The sequence below is a fragment of the Polyergus mexicanus genome, unplaced genomic scaffold (assembly GCF_030449975.1).
Source record: "Polyergus mexicanus isolate NDT 795.1 unplaced genomic scaffold, iyPolMexi1.0 SCAF_16, whole genome shotgun sequence".
Classification (NCBI taxonomy): domain Eukaryota; kingdom Metazoa; phylum Arthropoda; class Insecta; order Hymenoptera; family Formicidae; genus Polyergus; species Polyergus mexicanus.
In genome coordinates, this window is record NW_027223336.1 from 3,781,890 (window position 1) to 3,801,822 (window position 19,933).

The 19,933-nt window shown below is 36.4% G+C and overlaps 5 protein-coding genes across 9 annotated transcripts; 2 read left to right on the forward strand and 3 right to left on the reverse strand.

Annotated features, from left to right (window-relative positions):
- The first annotated feature begins 526 nt into the window (after nucleotides 1-526).
- Nucleotides 527-1,838, forward strand: LOC138940101 (uncharacterized). Its single transcript, XM_070308641.1, has 2 exons — nucleotides 527-1,358; nucleotides 1,524-1,838. The coding sequence occupies exons 1-2, from the start codon at nucleotides 558-560 to the stop codon at nucleotides 1,836-1,838; spliced, it is 1,116 nt and encodes a 371-aa protein (XP_070164742.1). The 5' UTR covers nucleotides 527-557.
- Nucleotides 785-4,762, reverse strand: LOC138940104 (uncharacterized). The gene is made up of 2 exons (XM_070308643.1): nucleotides 4,333-4,762; nucleotides 785-3,305 (listed from the first exon to the last, which is right to left on the reverse strand). Exon 2 carries the CDS (start codon nucleotides 3,303-3,305, stop codon nucleotides 2,598-2,600), a length of 708 nt encoding a protein of 235 aa, XP_070164744.1. The 5' UTR covers nucleotides 4,333-4,762; the 3' UTR covers nucleotides 785-2,597.
- A 171-nt stretch (nucleotides 4,763-4,933) lies between these two features.
- LOC138940102 (histone H1E-like) lies at nucleotides 4,934-13,606 on the reverse strand. Of its 5 annotated transcripts, none has more exons than XR_011447948.1 (4): nucleotides 12,855-13,606; nucleotides 12,277-12,406; nucleotides 11,684-11,843; nucleotides 6,412-6,500 (listed from the first exon to the last, which is right to left on the reverse strand). XR_011447948.1 is itself a non-coding variant. In XM_070308642.1 (3 exons), the coding sequence occupies exons 1-3, from the start codon at nucleotides 13,521-13,523 to the stop codon at nucleotides 6,197-6,199; spliced, it is 1,038 nt and encodes a 345-aa protein (XP_070164743.1). In that variant the 5' UTR covers nucleotides 13,524-13,606; the 3' UTR covers nucleotides 4,934-6,196. The 5 variants fall into 5 exon arrangements, 1 of the variants encoding a protein (XP_070164743.1); XR_011447949.1 differs by lacking the exon at nucleotides 6,412-6,500 and adding an exon at nucleotides 11,259-11,436; XM_070308642.1 differs by lacking the exon at nucleotides 11,684-11,843 and having other exon boundaries at nucleotides 4,934-6,500; nucleotides 12,342-12,406.
- A 3,232-nt stretch (nucleotides 13,607-16,838) lies between these two features.
- Nucleotides 16,839-17,346, forward strand: LOC138940316 (histone H3). The gene has a single exon (XM_070309101.1). It carries the CDS (start codon nucleotides 16,871-16,873, stop codon nucleotides 17,279-17,281), a length of 411 nt encoding a protein of 136 aa, XP_070165202.1. The 5' UTR covers nucleotides 16,839-16,870; the 3' UTR covers nucleotides 17,282-17,346.
- Nucleotides 17,347-18,761: 1,415 nt separating this feature from the next.
- On the reverse strand, nucleotides 18,762-19,532 carry LOC138940318 (histone H4). The gene has a single exon (XM_070309104.1). It carries the CDS (start codon nucleotides 19,488-19,490, stop codon nucleotides 19,179-19,181), a length of 312 nt encoding a protein of 103 aa, XP_070165205.1. The 5' UTR covers nucleotides 19,491-19,532; the 3' UTR covers nucleotides 18,762-19,178.
- Between the last annotated feature and the right edge of the window lie 401 nt (nucleotides 19,533-19,933).

Consider the following 19,933-nt stretch of genomic DNA (forward strand, 5'->3'; position numbering starts at 1 on the left):
ATTATTATATATTATTATTTTTTTTTGTTTAACTAAAAAGTATGATTGTTTCCAAACTTTTGAACGGTAGTATACACACATACATAATATTGTATTAAATAATTATATATAATTAAAATATCGTATATAATTTTTTATTCAAAATAAAAAATGTAAAGTGTTAAAAATTTTCTAAGAATAAGATGCGATAATAAATCAAGACTTTAATACGTTTTGCTAATGACATCCTGAATTTTTCATCAAACATCATTTTCCTTTCTGCAAATTTTTTGTAAATTTTTTGTTATTTGTAAAGAGCTGTTTGTAAGAAAATGAAAGAGAATATATTTATCGAATGAGAGAGTCCAATTATGATTCGGTATCACTCTGAAACAGCGGGGTGCGGTAACGGCAGTAACTTGAAGCCGATAAATAGATTTATTTTCCTCGCAGAGGAACGCCGAGGTCCCTTACCCCGAGAATCCGCGATAGAGCGGACTCAAAGATGACGAGACGTTTTCAGATGCATCAGTGCACCGATCTCCTCGTAGCCGCGCGATTGCATCGATGACACGAGGATGATCATTTGTCGTGGAACACTATGGATGATCGCGGTACTCGTTCTCCTCGCAAACATATCGACGTCCGTAAAGCCACGAGGCAGGCCCACGACGAAAGCTCTGCATCAACAGCGGTCCAGGACCGAACCGGCGCTCCTAAAAGTGATATACAAGAATCGTGAGGATGAAGTCGCGTACGGTACATCATCCAATCGTACGCGTACGCGAATCAGAATTCCGTCGAATTATTTCAGCAGAACGAGAAGAAACCACGTCGGTGATTATACGACGCGAAGAAACGCGAGTGATTATTTTGCGGAGCGTAGAGCTGTCATGGAAAGATATTACGCGCGACAGCGTGAGATAAACGCGCGATACGCTAATCGAACGGGCAGCATCTTGGGATCGAAACTTAACGACGTTGCGTCGCAGCATCGACCGGTGACGAGGAACGCTACTCTCTTTAATCTCGGATACGAGTATCCCAATAAGGATTCGAAAGATAGCGCGACTTTTCGCTATCCGTACATAAGAATCCAGCCGATATACAGCAACGAATCGTGGAACAACGGGATATCGATCGAACCAGACATTCGACGAGATATCGCGCCGAAGATCAATCTTGGCTTCAAATTCGACGCGAATTTGTCGCAAACGAGAAACAGTAGCATCGAGAGAAACGTTTCGGATTATTATGTCGCACCCACACCGTGCACGAACGTGTCGTTGTCTGGTACATTCGAGCCAAAAGCGCGCATCGAACACGTTAAAAATTGCACCCACGAGACAGAACGGAAGTCTAATCGCGCGAATAATAATGTAAGTTAAACGTCAATAATTTTAACACTATTACTATACAGAATTTTCTACAAGTTCACGATACTTTGATCTTAATATTTCAACATTTCTAATGATTTTTTAAATATATATAACAATTTATTATGTATTATATATTATATGGGAATTGCACGTTTTATTTTCCAGAATTCCACTGGAAGCGACTATCGAAATTGGGGAACGTGCGAAGGAAGGATCGTGTATCAACATAACTTGCTCCTAGGTTTGAAGGGTCCTTCGAATCTCGATACGCTTTTTGAAGTAATCATTCAAGGTCCTATTTGTATCACTTGTGTGGAGGCGTTGCGATATAACGAAACTAGAGCGATGGTGACATTAGATTCCGGCGGACGTGGTCACGAATACGTGAAAATTAGGCTAAAAGGTTACGAGAATGAAGGATTTTCCTATATAATAAAGGTTTGGGGTGTCAAAAAGATTGATCAGAATTGCGATAATTAGTTGAGATACGAAAAATCCATGATAAAAGCCTCATCTCTCGCCAAATAACACTCTACATCAATCATATACGTGCGAAAAAAATCTTTAATATAAAAAATTATATATTTTTTATAAAAAAAAATATGTATATTAATATCGGTAAGATTTAATCTCGTAATCTTACTATATGATAATAAGCGAGTAATATCGAAGCACAAATGAAAAAAGATCAAGCTTAAACATGTATGTAAAATACATCACAAAAAATTCAAAATTTCTTTCTCTCTCTCTCTCTCTCTCTCTCTCTCTCTCTCTCTCTCTCTCTTTCTCACTCTATATCTCTTATATAAAAAAGATATTTATGTAAATATATTATAAAAATAATCTCTAATTATTCTATTATTACTTCAACATTAACATAGACGATAACATTAACACAGATAAAACCCTTCAACTCTCGGACAACGTGCGTCATGTGAAAAGATTGGAGATTACTTCAAGATTAATTGCAGTCAAAGTTCAATACAATAGCGTGACTAATGTACTAAATATCAATTGATTGCACAACTACTTCAACGCGACATTTCGCGGCATTAATTATTCTTTAATACGTTACAACACAAAGATCTCTTTATCTTAGAAAAGAAAGATAAAAAAAAGGAAGAGAAATGATGATCGTCTAAATATTGACATAGCTAATTGTTCCTCGAGCGTTCATAAATTTCGCGAATTTTTTCCCTCTTATCACGATTGAGTTTGGAATATTCTCAATTTTACGACTCAAGATTTCCTCGGCACGGATGTCGGAAGAGGCGGAGGCGGGACGTTCGGTATTTTCTCTTTATCGTTCCTCGTCCGATCTCTCTTCTCGTCGCGGTAGCTCGATAACAGATGGCCGGAATCGACGTTCCTCGACGTAGTCGCCGGGATCGGTTCCAAGGAACCGTAAGGCTGGTAATCAACGTAATAAGTGCCGGGCACAAGGTGCGGATTAAAGCCGTTATACGTGTAGATGTACGGCTCGTAATAAAGGGACTGATAGTTTGGGTAGAAGCTCAACGGCACTTGCTCATCCTTCTTCGGGGGATTCTTCGGTAAGTTCTTCGGGGGATCGCTGTTCTTCGGATCGTCTTTCTCGATCGCGCGATCTTCGTCGCGTTCCTTTCCGACACCGAAACTGGTCGACTCGGCCAGACGTGATGTCGAGGACGGGGCCTGATCGTTCCCGACAACCTTATCGTCGGCGGTACCGAGCGACGAATAACGCACTTCCGGTCCGGCGAAATGGGGCGATATTTGAGTATAATAGAAGGGTGGCACGTAACCGACGGCAGTTCGATGGATGATCGGTTGTATCACCGGAAACGCCCGCGACGGTGACAAATTCTGATTGCTCGTGATGACGGCGTTGTAAACTTTTGGCACCCTGAGGAGACCCGGGGTGGCGACCGCGATGGTCATGAGCGCGCACACGATCAGCAGCTTCATCTAAAAAAAGCGTTTTTATTAATTTTCATAAAATTATTTTAATATCCGCAGAAGGAGTGCAAAATTTTGATGAAAAATTCCCGATAACAATCTCTTTATGACAAAAAAAGCTGCAGAATTCTTTCACCGTCGATGTTTTATTATTCGCTAATAAAAAAAAAAAAATTAAAAATATGCAGAGTAAAGAACAATACCAGGAGGAGATAAGCGTGTTTCTACAGAGAAATAGCTGATATTATCATCGGTTTCTGGAAAGACAACGCTGGCGCAAGCATCTTGCACGAAACGGCGCATATAAACGAGTCGAAACACACGTGCACAGAATATTACCCCGGTCGTATTCATAGGGCGTGTACTCGGGATCGAGTTATTGCGTCTATAGCGCGGATTCCTATCGTGTTTTAAATTTAAGCTCCCAGAGTAATGGCTATAGTAGTGCATTCTAATGCATTGTAAGGCCATGGTACGGTATACTAAATCATATTGAATCCAATTAGAGAAAAAATGTTACGAGTTCTAGTCCTGCTACACATTATATAGTATATATATGTATATATATTTATTTATTTATTTATTTATATTTATTTATACTCAATATTTTATAATCAACACAAATGCGAGAATGCGCATAATTTTTAGTGGAAGATGTAAAAGATTAATATTCAGCAAAAGAAATCAACTTCTGGTTCCTTTGCCACTTTTTGCATTATAATAGAAAACATTGCGAGGCGAATAACGTATATATATATATATATATATATATATATATATATGTGTGTACTAAAAAAAAAAATTTCTCTTGCGCAATAAATAGGAAATAGATATGAAACGAATAGAATTGAAAAAAATAAATTATTGATTTCGCGAGCGAGTTGACGCGACAACCACGTGGCATTGCACCATGTGAATCATCAGTACTTCGCAGCATTATATCGCTTCCTACCTCTGATAAAGTCCACGATTCGCGTTCACCTTCGAAGTTACGAGCGGCGCGGACTACTTAGGCGGAGTGCTCGCTTGTACTCACCTTACGGTTGCGTCGCGTTATCAGCTTCTCTCCTGCGCGTTTCCCTCTGTACAGCGGGTAGCTCCGAGAAGCTGACACCACAAGTAGCAAGAGCACTGCACGAGCCCGTAGTATATATGGCCCATGGGGTTCCAGGGTTCAAGTCCCCCACTACGGGCGATTCTCGGCGAAAGTACTCTCCGATCAGTATTATAATATCCAAGTTCGGAGACCAGTCTATATCACCGGTAGAACTGTAGAAGGACAGCGATTTGCAACGCGTCTCCTTCGACGGTGCATCGAGTGCATTGAACCATCACGAATGATTTCTTTAGAAAGATAAGTACGTCCAAAAAAATCGCGTTTGAAGTTATGTAGACACGCGCAGATGATTCGATACTTGAACAATAGGCATACTACATTCTTATATAATATTGTCAATAAAGCCGTATTTATAGCTGTAATCATGTGTGTTTTATATGCGTTAATAATTTTGATCTCGAATGTATCGTACGCTAAAAATTGTAGAAAGAATAAAGCCTAATTTTCTCATACACATTACGTATCGCGCGTAATAAAATTTTTAAAAATTGTAGTGCGACAGATTATAACGGTATTACATATGTCGGTACGAAATTTACGTAATGTCAAATAGTATGAAATTTATCAATCAATCATTATCGATCAAATTTGAGCATGTGCAAGCAAAAAAAAATAAAGAGCCTCATATCTTATCCTATATATGGATAATTATCAATCATTCCTGACACGCGAATCCGAGCTGTTATCCTAGCGACGAAGCATTCGACCGGAGAACAAGGTGACACATATTAATCATCAACCTTTCCAGCTGACATTCGCGCGCTCTGTCACTTATAAATCCATAAATAATCCGATAATAAAATACGTCAATCTCGCCAAGAAAGCAGGGTGGTTCGCCTTGATATTTCCTTTTTTAAATTCACTTTTCAATTATGGATATTTAATTGCTATACGCGCTTGGCTTTGATATAAGGTAAAATATACGCACGCAAAGCGTAAGGTATATAATATAAATTGATATTTAAAAATGTCGAAAGATGTGTGTTACGTATCGTCTCTCTCTCTCTCTCCCTCTCCCGGTACAGCGTGTAATGCTAATTTTTATTGCATTGTAGCTTTATACAATACTGTTTACGCTAACGAAATTTAATCCTGCTTAAAACACTTTCGATCGAATACCAATGTGTATATGTGTGTGTGTGTATTCTCGAATAAAATTCCGCAATTGTAATTTCTCTCGTTTATGCATAATGAATATATTCCGTTACGTATTTACGTATGCGAAAGGCGAATGGGAGACAAAACACCGGCGATTGCGAAAGAATCTTTGCGTAAATCGCGCAATAAGAGAATTCAGAATTCTACGCGCGCGTATTCGACAGGTGGGATAGAAAAAAAGCGTCTCTCATCAGAATTCAGTGACACCGTATTATAGTTGGGTAAGTCGATACATTTGAAAATCAGCGTACATACGTAAACAGTAACAGACTCGCTGGTCCAATGCATAGCGGTGACGTACTTCGCATTACTCGCAGCTTAACGAACGCACTACAATATACAATAATAACGCATTTTTACATCTAATTACGACGTCGAATCCGCGATCATAAGCAAAGGAACTTGATTCATATCGGCAATACCGTAACATGCATATTATGAATATTTTTGAGCCATAATAATCAGCACATAAACATCCTTCGCGGTTAAAAATGACGCTATGAACGACTTAAATCTAAACCGCTCGAGTTGCCTATATTACTTAATTCGATTCTCGACAGTATTACTGTAAGCGATAATATAAAAAGTATATAATATAAACGTGATATATGTCGATCGATCTCGGTCAGATCGACTCGATCGGTATGTAACAGATTCTCCGCAGCAGCAGAATCGGGAAATTTGGGAGGAAGACGATCATCAGCAGCACCAAAGGCGACAGTAGCAGTAGAATGTTGGCGTACACCACCAACCACCAGATCGACAACGTTCCCAGAACCGGCTCTAGCATTATGATCCACCGCCGATCAAGGGATTGAATGTATGAAAACACGAGTGGGAGCGAGGCACTCGCGAGGCTTCCGAGATATCCGGTTTTGAGAAAATAAAACACTTCCCGACCATGGTCGTTAGCGTGTGTGATGCGCGAGCTGAAAGCATAAAAAAAAAACAATGTCTTTAATAGTCTTCTCGGTCATGGACACTGTAATAAAAAGGGACAATCAATCAAGGGAATTCAAATAAATAAATATTACAAAAGCGTAATGTAACCATTGCACATCTTTCGTTGCTAGGGTCTCATATATATAAATTCCAAGGTAAACGTATAAATAACGGTTACGAAATGTTACGTAATACGTATGAGATGTGTTTATATAATTTCAAAATATTAAAGCAACCAGCATTAATTGAAACGCGTCTATATATTGTACCATTTGTAATGTAAATTTTACGCGACATTGCCGCACAAAATTGATAACATTATAAATTATCTAATTAAATAGAAGTAGAAAATGATGTGCCAGCCAATAACGATTGTGTCAATCCTAAGAATGCACTACTTATCGATTGCTGATTATATAACAAAATTGTAATAATTATGTAACAGCGATGTACTAAAGCCATTTTGTCAATAAAATGTTTAAAAATGCTAATTCTGAAGTAACTTTGTGCTAAAATCTTTTTCAAACTGAATGGAGTATAATATAATAATCTATTGGTATATTTTTCTGTTCTTTAATTTTTTTCATTTCGAATAAAAGCAACGAATATTGAACAGATATGTCAACAACATTGACGCGTCTTGAAAGGTTATCGTACAATGTTTCCTAAATAACACAATATATTCTTTGACTATTCTATTTAGTGTCAAATATATTTTGAGGATATTATAAAATTATGTATGAATCTTCGTGTATGAATATTCTCGTGTTAAAAAAATATTTTATAAATCTATCAATTATCTATGATTATCTACGAGTCCTCGTAGAATATTCTCGTGTTAAAAAAAATATTTTATAAATCTTCTTAGAACATTGTATTTAGAACGGTCTCACTTTGAAGTTTTATGCAAATTCATAAATCATTTTTTCACTTTATTAGAATATTCAAATATTCACTGATGAATAATTATAGAATGTTTGTAGAATAGATTTGTGCTATCTGGCTCCTAATAAAGTCAATGAAATCATGTATAGTGATTCGTGAGAGAGATCTGCTCTTTTCTTGCGAGTTTGCGCGACCTCCATATTCCTTTCTTTCCCTCTCTTATTCTGTCGAAACTACACGATTGTCCTTATATCGGAGATAGTGTGGTAGATTCATCTCAGGAGGCAGGAATGTTGTACAAGCTTGCGATATCAATGAAGGCAAAACTATGTTAAAGGAAAAAGTGAAAAAGAAAGAGAGAAAGTAAAATGGAGAGAATGGGAAAATATCAGATGATGAAAAATGATTCCAATCTCTGCGGCGTACATACGTAATATTGCAAGGATGGTCGCTCGCATGCGCTTGACTCGACGTATTGCATCGAGAAAAGTGAAATTTTCACGATTGCGTAACAGCTGTATAATACTAGTATTCAACGCGGCGTCATCATATAACGCAATCTAAATGCGCAACGTAATGTCAATGATCAAGCGTAACGAGATAAATAGCCTGCTTCTTGCGCAGTCAATCGTAAATTTACGTAAATTTCTTTGGAAAAAACTAGAGCGTTTATTAACATTCGAGTAATTATATTATTTTATCTGATAATGTATATTTAATTCGATGAGAGCTATTAAACAAAAAAAAAAAATATATATATATATATATAAAATAATATTAATTAATAGTAAGTTTATTTTTCTGCGAAGAAGAGCGTGTTTATAAATATTAGATTACATCACAAATGTGGAGTAACATTCCTACCGCCGTCAAGCGGTGTTACGTCAAATCTCCTTTTACTTGCCTCGAGTCTGTCACAAGACTGTATATGCTACCTGGTGGAAATTGGAAACGATATAATTTCGCGCGGTAGGAACAATCGCGCAATCGTTACAAAAGCGATCTACGATTATTTGCGACAATGGTACGTGGCAATTGACGTAAATAGTATTCGTGAATCGAAAATACACAAATAAGGACAAATATATCTAGAAAGAATCTGGAGAGATCGCGCTTAGCAATATTATGAAAAATTCAACTTTATTTAACAAATCCTTTTCCCCACAAAACTTGTTCCACCCTACCTTCCGCTATCACGACGGCTTCACGACACTCGCAGCAGGCTGCATCGCGTCATCAGGATCCGTCGAAATAAAGCGCTTTATCCTTTCGCGTCGCGATGCATCTTCGCTGACGCGCCAAACATGAACTTGACATGAACAAGCGCCGCGTGCCAACGCCAATTCCTTGACATACGCACGCACGCACGCATGCACGCACGCACTCTTGTTTTTTTTTTTCTTTATTTTATTTCGCAAGCGTGGCTGCGAATCACAGCTGACTTGGCTGATCCGCGCGCGACACGAGCAGACGCGCGCTCGCTTTACATGGACTGAGAGCGTTAAAGTTCGCGGACGGTCTCCGGGCGGACTTTCCCTTTCCTTCGGTTCTTTTAAGACCGGTAACGGCGGTGTGTAATACCGGGACAGCCGCCACGTTAAATCACCCGGTTACTTACACACGCGCAGCACGTGTGTGCCGCGTGTGCGTCAACCCGATGGCATTGACGGGTTTCCGCGCGAGCCCGTTTCTTCGGCTCTCTTTGCTCAACAAAGACGCGAACAAAGAACCTGGCCAGCTGGCAGGGAGTGGCATTTAGAGCGGTGTGGACTAACGCGAAATATATGTGATATGGGCAACGAGCGGAAAATTTCATTAAATTTTTTTATTCTTTTCCCCTCCGCGCAAATACGATCGATTATTTCTAATAACGTAGCGGAAGAAGAAAAAATAGAAGGGTGTTATGGAAGAAATCGCTTTTTGGATCCCCCGTGCGGGTTCCCGTTGCGGTCAAGGCCCATTCGGATTTGTGTCAATATCGAATTGCCAAATCTCTGAATGTCATTCTCCACATATGAAATTTTTCATTTTTTATTTATAAAATATTCAGAAAAGGAAAGAGAGGGGGGGAAAATTATTTTCACACATCAAGATGAAGATTGAATAATGCAATTCTCTTGGCAGTATTCATGAGAAAATCGTTTGATATTTAATATAAAAAGGGGAATATAAAAAGAATGGAAATTGCACGATTCATTTCTAGCATGATTGTTTCTAAATTTACAGCTCGTTCCGATTCGCACGTTTATGCGCGCGCGAGCATTACGTGCGAAGATAAATCCAAGGCAAGTACCGTGCACGCATGTAATTATCGCCTGATGGAATTACATACAAACAGGTATACAATGACTGTTCGATGACTAGCGCGGAGAAAACTCCGACAGAAGATACGTGTCAGATGAATCCAATTATACGTGTGTTTTAGCCGACAACACATCGAGCGATTTAACTGGCCACGCGTTGCTTCTCCGACGAGAGAGAGAGAGAGAGAGAGAGAGAGAGAGCGAGCGAGGTTCATCGCTCTTGTACAAAGATGACCTTCGGATGTGAATTTACTTATTTGCTGAAGAAGCGCATAGTAATTGGACGCGTGTAGCGCTTCGGCAATAGTATATATGTCAAATTCATGCGCGTATGACTCACAGATGGTACACGAGAACAAATTCTTAGCAAAAACATTCACGAATCGTATCCGAAGACTTTATTGTCTTAGAAACCACACCGTATCATTCGATGTCTCCCTTAATACATATATTTATTCCACTTTATAGACTCGGTTATATCGTATATTTTTATTTAATCAGTTATTTTTTCAGAATAAATTCTTTGTTTAATTTTATCGTAATTTATTTACTCTCCTTTTACAAAGAGAGATAGAGAAAAAAATATATATGTGCGTATATATATATATATATATAACAAAACCTATAAGTATGAAATAAATTTCATAGAAGCACTTGTCTTATTTTTTTTCTCTCCTCGAATAAAAAAAGCTTTAAATCCAAGATATTTTCATGAAATAATAATTAATCAATTCTTATACATGAGTCAATCAATAAATTTTGATTTGAAATTATTAATTTCGAAAAGCGTTATCTATCTGACTGTGTCTTGGTCTCGATGATGCTTGCCTAGGATGCTCTCTCATCGATTCATTGATCTGTTCATTCATTAATCGTAATTAGCTTACTCCGCATTACGAGCGTGATGCAAAGTAGAATTCGTGTTATGCGGCGTTTACAATAAAGCGGGGAGCACACACTTTCGCATAAGCGCATAATCATAAACATGAGGAATTTGATTGGTCAATTTTCTTATACGTAAGGAAAATGGACCAATCAATTTCCTTATGCTTATGATTTTAGTGCCGGTCCACAATAGGTGATTTAAGCTCTAAGCCTTAAGAAATTGACTAAACACAGATCTTAAAATCTCTATTGTAGACGCCGCTTTACTGATACAATTCAGAATTTATCTTTGACCGTGCACTGTCCTCTATATGAAAATGTATAAGTTACAAAAGTAAAAGGAATATCGGTACAATCACGATGCAACATTATTGACACGCACCAATCGTTGCTATGAATAAATTTACCATTCATTCTTGTACATACTAATATAACTCTGATTAAATTTTTAATTAAATATTTCTTTACTTCATCTCTCGCTCGTTCTCTCTTACGTTCTTTTATCACTTGATTTTAATAAGAAACGATTTTACCGACATGTGTGAATGTGTTGGTAAAATATATTTAATATACATAATAGATGCAGCTCGGTTTTATATAAATGCAAATTGATTATCAAAGATACACAAAAGTTGCCTCTCGATTTATTAAGATATTATTTAATCATTTATCATCTATGATATATATTGCACTTATAGTATATCTGAAATTTCCTGAAACCTAAAGTTCTCGCATAACGAAAAAAGAGAAGAAACGCAACGTATCAATTAATATGGACTATCATATTTAGTTGTAACAACTTAGGTTAGGTTTAATTTTTTTTACATCTAGATTATGTAGATCAATAATTCTAAAACAAAAAAAAAAAAAAAAAAAAAAACAATAATTATTCAGGAAGATTTCGACATCCGAGTTTAGATAGGCTAACCTAAACTATGCGAGGAGGTCTTAAATGCTGTCTCGATAATTTTTACATTGATGTTTTTAGAATGTATGAAATAGAAGTTTGATCACCTTTACTCAAATCTTGGAAAAGTGAAGTTGAAGAAACGAGAAGCTATTTTCGTTACAACCTCTTCTCGAAAAAGATTACGTACCGCATGACGTTTTGTTTATTACTTTCGCTGCCTCTTTTTCATTCTTGTCGTATAAAACTACTCGTTATATCCGCCACTTATTACATATTTAACGGTGCATGTGCAGTTTACTTTTTAAGCTTTCTTGGCGTGTTATTGATATCATGGAATGACGAGAAATCTATTTAAAAGAGAAAATTATCTGCGTATTTACTACTCGATTCCCTAATGCATTATTCATAACTTATATGTACATGCGTAGCTGAATACAATCCCAGGAGAATTTTATGAAAATTGTTCTAATTGTCGAAAGGCTTTAAGATAATTATAGAAAAATAATGCTCTCGATATTTGTGTGAATATTTGCAAATATTTTTCCAATGTACGATTTATATCTAGCAATTAAAATATGTTTCCGTGTGAGAGAAAATTTTATTTAATAAATATAATATTTATATAAGCGTATGATGGAATTGTGAGATACATACAGGAAGAGAGTAAAATACAAAAAGCAAGGAATATGTATGTAACACGTGTAAGATCATAAAATATAATATCATTTAAGACTTTCCCCGCTTGTATGAAATAAAGTTAATGGTTGCATGGATACTTACGTATATCCATTGTCAGCGATATCAAGTAATCGACAAGTTCGAATATGTCCATTACTCGCAATTACCTTGAATATCTCGGGGTACCCCAGATTTTGATATTTCGAAGACCAGAGGCATCCAAATAGTACATCTGAAATATTAAGAAATATAAATTTCATAATTGTAACTAAATGTCTAATTCGTACATTATTTAAAAGCGAAGAAGTTTAATCGAAGTACTTAAAAATGCGTAGTTTTTCATTTTTTGAAGGCTACTTGTGATTACGGTTGAGAAATTCTAAATGAAAAATTGTTTTATCAATATTTATACACAAGCTGAAACTCTTCACTAATCATCGAAAAACTGCTACTTCGGAACATAAAATTATTAATTTTAATTTGATTTTCTCAAATATTTGTCTATAAAATATATATATATTAAATATTTTTGTAAAATTTAATTCGGAAGAAAGGGGAAAATTAAGGTTATAAGAATAGATATATATATAGTGAGGTTGGTTTCAACGTGTGATTGTTTGGGGCCCTGAAAAGGGCCAGTTTGTATGAGAAGCAGTATCAGAAAATTATTTCTTCGCTGCCTTAGCACTCTTGGTAGCTGCCGCCTTGGTGGTTTTCGGCTTGGGGGTCTTTGTCTTGGCGGCCGGGGCTTTGGTAGCCTTCTTGGTCTTCGATAGATTTTTCGTCTGAGCGGCGGCCTTTTGCTTCGCCGCCGCTTCTACCTTCTTCGCCGCCGCTGTTTTGGCGGTCTTCTTCGGCGTTGCCGGCTTCTTCTCGGCCGCTTTCTTAGCCTCGGTCACTTTTCTCGCAGCGGGCGCCTTCTTCGCGACCTTTCTCTCGGCGACCTTCTTGGTTGCCGTGCTTCGTTCCTTGACAACGCGCTTCACCACCTTACTCTTGGGACTCGGCTTGGCGGTTGCGAGCTTAAACGAGCCCGATGCGCCCTTTCCCTTGGTCTGCACCACCGCGCCGGACGTAACCGCCGCCTTCAGGTATCTCTTGATGAAGGGGGCGAACTTCTCGCCGTCGACCTTGTAAGTGGTGACGATGTACTTCTTAATGGCCAGCACGGATGAGCCCTTGCGATCTTTCAGCTCCTTGATGGCGGCCGTGACCATCTCCGCGGTCGGCGGATGCGTCGACTTGGGACGCTGAGCCTTCGCTTTCGATTTGGCAGCTTTCTTCGCTGCTGGAGTAGAGGCTGCGTTTTCCGCAGCTGCGGTATTACCGGATGCGTTCTTATCCTCCATGGCGATATATGCGAGAGAGAGAGAGATATTGTACAACGTTCGTAGACGAAGAGTACGAATATAAACTTTCGTTCTAAACGCTCACAGATGACGCTATTCACGAACTGCCGTTCGACGCGCTACTTGTACTGTGAGCGCGGACCATGGAGAGAGGCCCTCCCAATGTTGCGAGTAACATGCCGCTGGGAATGAAAGAGCCCCCGGTAATTGTTCCTTGTTTAAACAATATTTTGCACAATGAAGGTCGTTTAGTCGATGCACAGAAACGTAGAAGCTAGTAGCTAGTTACGTTCGATGCGCGTTTCCGTGGCCTTCCGTGCGATATACATCGATTTTTATCCGGTTCCGTGCGACGCGAGCGGCTGATCCATTCGGGAGAGTCGATTCAACTCGCCAAATAAGTTAATAAACAATACAATTATCGATGCACGACGCGTTTATGCGGCTCACGAAACGTCGCGATAGCCGTGCTAACTGATCGTGATTCTTTACCTCGTACGTGATACCAGATTCACCCTGAATATTCCAACTTTTGCGGGTGGCAGAATACAAGCGTTAGCGCAACACAATGTGAATACCGATTACAAAGTACATTTGCAGACAATTTTATGGAATAGTGTAAAATGTCATTATCGATCGGGAGGAGTGCGGATATCGTTACGTTGTAATATTATATGCAAAATCGTGAAATTTCCCTCGAAAAAAATCTATATATGCGCGAGACGATCCCTCGTAAAGCGTCGATTGCACGCGCGCGGTTAAACTTACCTGCCGTAATAAACCATCTAAGGGGACGAGATAACGAAAATAAATATCTAACGAGTCGTATCGATGAAACATTAATATTCGATAAAGAACGCGAACGATATCACACGATACAACTGTTTTCTTAAAATTCCTGGCATTGAAATTAATGCCAGGATTCACTTCTCATCGAACTCGAACTCGATCTCGAACGTGAAATTCGAATCGCGATTGAAAAATTCTCGGTTTTACAAACGACGGATTCTTTTTATATCCCGAGATTACCGATCGACGCTGTGTAATTCGATTCTTAAAATCCGTCGACAAAATTGAAAGGGAAAGATATTATCTCTCATATTAGATTTTTATGTCGGAGCGACGTTTCAATGATTTATCTGTAACCTGTCGGACAAATGTTTCCCTTTGCAACGGCATAACTTAATATAATATTTTCGAAAATACATTTCTGTATCTCAAAGCATACTTTCATTGTTTTTATACAATGAAAATTCAATTAATCTTCAGATATATATACAAATTACGCATATCACTTAAAAGCTATCTTTGCTTGAAAATTAACGGAAGACTCGTAGTCGCGTGAAAGGCACTTAACTGAGATGCGCGATTTTATATCTATTTATGAATAATTTAAACTTTATCATGAAACTAGAAAAACTCGTTTTTAAAGAAAGTACGCCACCTCATCCCGCCTTATCTTACTACTACGTTATCTTTTAACGTTCTTTGTTAGTGTGGAACAATACACATTCCCTTTATCATTCTCTTATAAATAATTAATGTAATTTTAGGAATAAGGGGGTTTCTGTGCCACTTGCCAATTTTATCCAATATTTCAATATACAATCGTAAAATATATATATATATAATTTTTTATTATATATTATTATTATAGTAATTAATTTGTCTATATTATTAATCGCATAATCAAAGTTCGTGAAAGTTAGATATAATGTCACGTGACATTTCTAAAGCTTTACGAATCAATATTTCGTATATACATATTTTCCGTATTTAAAAAAAGAATATGTGATGTATTGATGCAGGAAAAAAATATAGACGTAACATATGCGTATGTAGACACTTGACTGAGGAAAAATACCAGTTTCAAAAATAAAACAATATTAAAAGCCGTAATTCATTGATTTTCTTTTTGTAGGTTAACTTGTATGTCTAAAATAGTTCTATAATCTTAAGATGAATAATAAAATAGTTTTATAATCTTAAGACGGAAAATTCATACATGATAATCATTAATACTAGCTTCTTCAAACATATTACGCAATTACATTTGTAATCTCTTGAAAACTAGATCTGCATCTACAAGCATATTTCGATGGTACTTATATTCTAAATACGCAATAACGTATATTGATCGATATTTTGTCTCGACCAGAAGGACATTGCGTAGTGGATTATTATTACGATTTCATTTTAATTGTCATTTCTTTGATTGATTCATTGTCATTTGATTGGTCGATTCGTAAGGAAAAAAAAAAAAAAAAAAAGGACGTTTTCAAACAGAGGTGCAGTATGTCTATTACATTTTGCAATTCTAAGGAAAGTTTTATATTTAAATCAGAGCAATTTTAATGGACGAATAAATAAAATTCGAGTATATATTAGAAAATAACTTGAAACACATTAATATGACTATCAATGATAAAAAGAGAGAGTCAGTTATAAAAAAATATTTTACACCTACACAGAGTTATTAGAAAACTTGATTTCAGCTGCATAATAACATTCCTCATATTTGACATTTGACATTAAACATGTGACATTTGCTCGACATCTAAATCACGTGTCTTTAATATTGAAACTATTTAATGTTTTTAAATGAGAGTTGAAAATTATGCAATAATATTTAACTTCGCGAAGCTACTTTACATAACATTATATATAAACGAACATTTGCAATAAATTGAATGAAGCTTTAGTATTTACATATATAAAATGCGAAGATATTACTCGAGAGCCTGTTGACTGTAATTTTAGCCATATTGAATATTTGATCCCATTTATCTTCAAAACTTCTTCGAAATTGAATCATACGTATCATGTATATACGAATAACTCAATGTTCAGATAAAGACTCGATTTGAATTGAAATCAATTATCTCTCGCATCGACTTTTGTTAGAATTTTAATAGGTTTGCAAAGATGGCGAGCAAATATTTATTTTTCACATAAATGAAATATGCAATCAATTTTTTTTATATATTTCGTACCTTTGAAGCAAATTTCTTCTGCGTCTACATTTATAATAATTTACAATCATTTTTATAGGATGTGTATATATATATATATAGGATAACATAGAAAAACATTTTTCCTATATCTCGTACGCAACGCAAAGCATCCTCCTTATCGAAGCACGTAGCGTAGAATAGCATCTTCGCTACTGACACTGACTACTGCTTGAGCTCGCAGAGCGCTGCGGTCGTTTCTCCCCACCACTCGAGCTGCAACCAATCAGCGTCGAGCTGTCTGCACGCCGGGTCTATAAAAGCAGGCGGAAAACAGACTGCCGGCACTTTTCTACTGACCAGCGTGTTGACAACCGATATCTCTCGGCTCTCATAATGGCTCGTACGAAACAAACCGCTCGTAAATCTACTGGAGGTAAAGCTCCGCGAAAACAGTTGGCGACCAAGGCGGCGCGTAAGAGCGCGCCTGCTACAGGTGGCGTGAAGAAGCCTCATCGTTACAGACCCGGTACTGTGGCTCTTCGTGAAATTCGTCGCTACCAGAAGAGCACTGAACTGCTGATTCGTAAATTGCCGTTCCAGCGTCTCGTTCGCGAGATCGCGCAGGACTTCAAGACAGATCTCCGTTTCCAAAGCTCTGCTGTAATGGCATTGCAGGAGGCTAGCGAGGCATACCTCGTCGGTCTCTTCGAAGACACTAACCTATGCGCCATTCACGCCAAGCGAGTCACCATCATGCCTAAAGATATCCAACTGGCACGTCGTATTCGCGGAGAGCGTGCTTAAAAAGAGTTTTAACACACCGGCCCTTTTCAGGGCCACCAATCCATTATTCGAAGGATCATCTCAGTTTCGCTTGAATATATTCTATTTCATGAATATTTATTTCTGTAATATTTCATTACTAGTTTAAACTTTTAAATGATATTTTAAAACCTCTTGGATCTTTTATGAAATATTAGATTACTGCAAAACTTTTATATAACAGTTGAAAATTGACTACGTAAGAGTTTCGTTATTTTTATTAATTAAAAATATAATATATTTTCAATCTATCGCAATCAATTTTTCTATTCGCTTTTTGAAAAAAATATTCAATTTGAAATAACTATTTAAAAATCCATTTTAATATAAAGAAATGATATTTTTTTTTACATTAATGTAAAAAACTATTTCTCAATTTGTTCCTCTAAAGTGCTCGATGTAATCTTATTTAAAACATTTTTAATAATAAATGATTTTTTACACGAATATAATTATTTCTTTGTTTTTTTACTGCCCTCAATACTTTGGAGAAACATGTAATTTATAACAACATTTTTTACAAAGTTATATTGATTGTAAAAACATCGGTTTAATACGTATACTTATTACATATTAAAATTCTGATAATTTTCCATCTTGATATGTAAGAAATCTTATATGTCATATCATTATTGTAAGGCCTATTGCACAATATAAAAGTACAGGCAATAGGAACAGGGAATAATATCTATTCCCTGCTCCTATTGGTGGATAATTTCTATTTCCTCTTTCTATTGCCTATTCCTTTGCATTGTGCAATAAGCTTAAGACTGCTTTATCTGTAGAATATTATACTCGAGGCTCCTAACCTCCTCATAACCTACAAAGAGTTTTCAGAAATTCTTAATCATTTTTGATTACTTTATTTGAAATATTTCGTATACGTTTCAACATTTATTAACATTGCATGAATATTAAGCCAGCCTCAAATATATTATAATATTGTGTATATATATATATGCAGTTATCGATTTATTAGTTGCAATTCAATATTATTTTTTGTAAAGTTAGTATACGCTTTTAATAACAATATCGATATTAAAATAAGATAGCTGTTTTATAAAAAGAGAAACAGAATATGTTTTATGAATTGTCTAAATGCAAAGAGAGACATTTGTGTCTTTATTAAGTGCAGAAAGTTTAACTCCCAAAGAGATTAATTTCTCATTGTATGTATAATTGAAGCAGTTTCAATATACACATCTTATATTTTACATTCCAATAACAAATATCTTTATCTTTAGATAAATTGCAAATCTGGATTTTTCGATATGCAAATATACAGTGAATTGAAACAATGACATTGCAAACAAACATAATCGATCAGGAATTTTTCATTTTTATATGTATATCTAAATAATTCTATATATTCTATTATATATATATATATATATATATATATATATATATATATATATATATACATAATTCTTTTTAATATTAATTTTAGTAAAACCGAGTGTTTACCCAAATCTTATAAAAAAATTCCCCGATCTTTCAGGTACTTTTATTCAAAATTCCAGGTAGGGGATATTTTAAAGATTTTTTTTCTACCTAAAATAATTTTTCTTATTGTACGCGTTTTCTAATGCTTTTTTTCCAATGCCACTTAAGTTTCGAGTACTAGATTTACAAATATACTGCAGAAAAATAAATATTTTCGTTAAGATAACAATTTTTGTATAACATTTTCATTTTTTATCACTTAGGAAATTTTTCCCAGAAAGTAGACACCTTGTATAATAATTCTAATACGTCGTACAATTTGCTTTACATTAATGGGAAAGGAAATATGTAGCGAATAGAAATTATACCAAACGTATGAGTCATTTGTGGCCCTGAAAAGGGCCGATTGATATTCCGTAGTAATCCACAGTTCTTAACCGCCAAAACCGTATAGAGTTCTGCCTTGTCGTTTCAGGGCGTATACGACATCCATGGCAGTTACGGTCTTCCTCTTGGCATGTTCGGTATAGGTGACGGCATCGCGGATCACGTTCTCAAGGAACACCTTCAACACACCGCGAGTTTCTTCGTAGATCAAGCCGGAAATACGCTTCACGCCGCCACGTCGCGCCAAACGACGAATGGCCGGCTTGGTGATGCCCTGGATGTTATCGCGAAGAACCTTCCTATGCCGCTTAGCGCCACCTTTTCCCAATCCCTTTCCTCCCTTACCGCGACCAGTCATCTTGAGATACTATGTACGATCAGCGTATACACAGACGAGAGAACCAGATCGAATGACGATGTTGCTTTCCTACAGCGCCCTTTTATACAGGACGAATCCAGCTTCTCCCCACTACGTCGACACTGACCAATCAGAGCGCTCCTCTTGTTTCTTAGCTTAACGTACAGTACATATTCAGACACTGGACGATAAAGAATTATTTTTAATACCCAATATTTTTAAGTCGATCAATATGAAATAAATTGTCAACGATACACATAAAGATGTTATTTGCATTACTTATTAATAAAAAAATTGCTAAAACTATTTATTTTGAGGAAAAGAAAGAAAGAATAAAAAAAAAGAGCATTCGCTAAGTGTAAAGGCTATACATATTTATATTTGCTTTCAATAAACATTGCGAAGGGAATGGGAAAAAAAAAAAAAAATTGAATATGGAAAAT

What these genes read in the sequence shown, in the direction of transcription:
- LOC138940316 (XM_070309101.1), top strand. Translation starts at nt 16,871, where the DNA reads ATGGCTCGTACGAAACAAACCGCTCGTAAATCTACTGGAGGTAAAGCT.
- LOC138940102 (XM_070308642.1), bottom strand. Translation starts at nt 13,523, where the DNA reads ATGGAGGATAAGAACGCATCCGGTAATACCGCAGCTGCGGAAAACGCA. An exon ending in CAGCTACCAAGAGTGCTAAG is followed by an intron (nt 12,407 to 12,854) that starts GCAGCGAAGAAA and finishes TTAATATTTCAG; the next exon opens with ATGTACTATTTGGATGCCTC. An exon ending in GGTACCCCGAGATATTCAAG is followed by an intron (nt 6,501 to 12,341) that starts GTAATTGCGAGT and finishes TTATGCTTTCAG; the next exon opens with CTCGCGCATCACACACGCTA.
- LOC138940318 (XM_070309104.1), bottom strand. Translation starts at nt 19,490, where the DNA reads ATGACTGGTCGCGGTAAGGGAGGAAAGGGATTGGGAAAAGGTGGCGCT.
- LOC138940104 (XM_070308643.1), bottom strand. Translation starts at nt 3,305, where the DNA reads ATGAAGCTGCTGATCGTGTGCGCGCTCATGACCATCGCGGTCGCCACC.
- LOC138940101 (XM_070308641.1), top strand. Translation starts at nt 558, where the DNA reads ATGATCATTTGTCGTGGAACACTATGGATGATCGCGGTACTCGTTCTC. An exon ending in CTAATCGCGCGAATAATAAT is followed by an intron (nt 1,359 to 1,523) that starts GTAAGTTAAACG and finishes TTTATTTTCCAG; the next exon opens with AATTCCACTGGAAGCGACTA.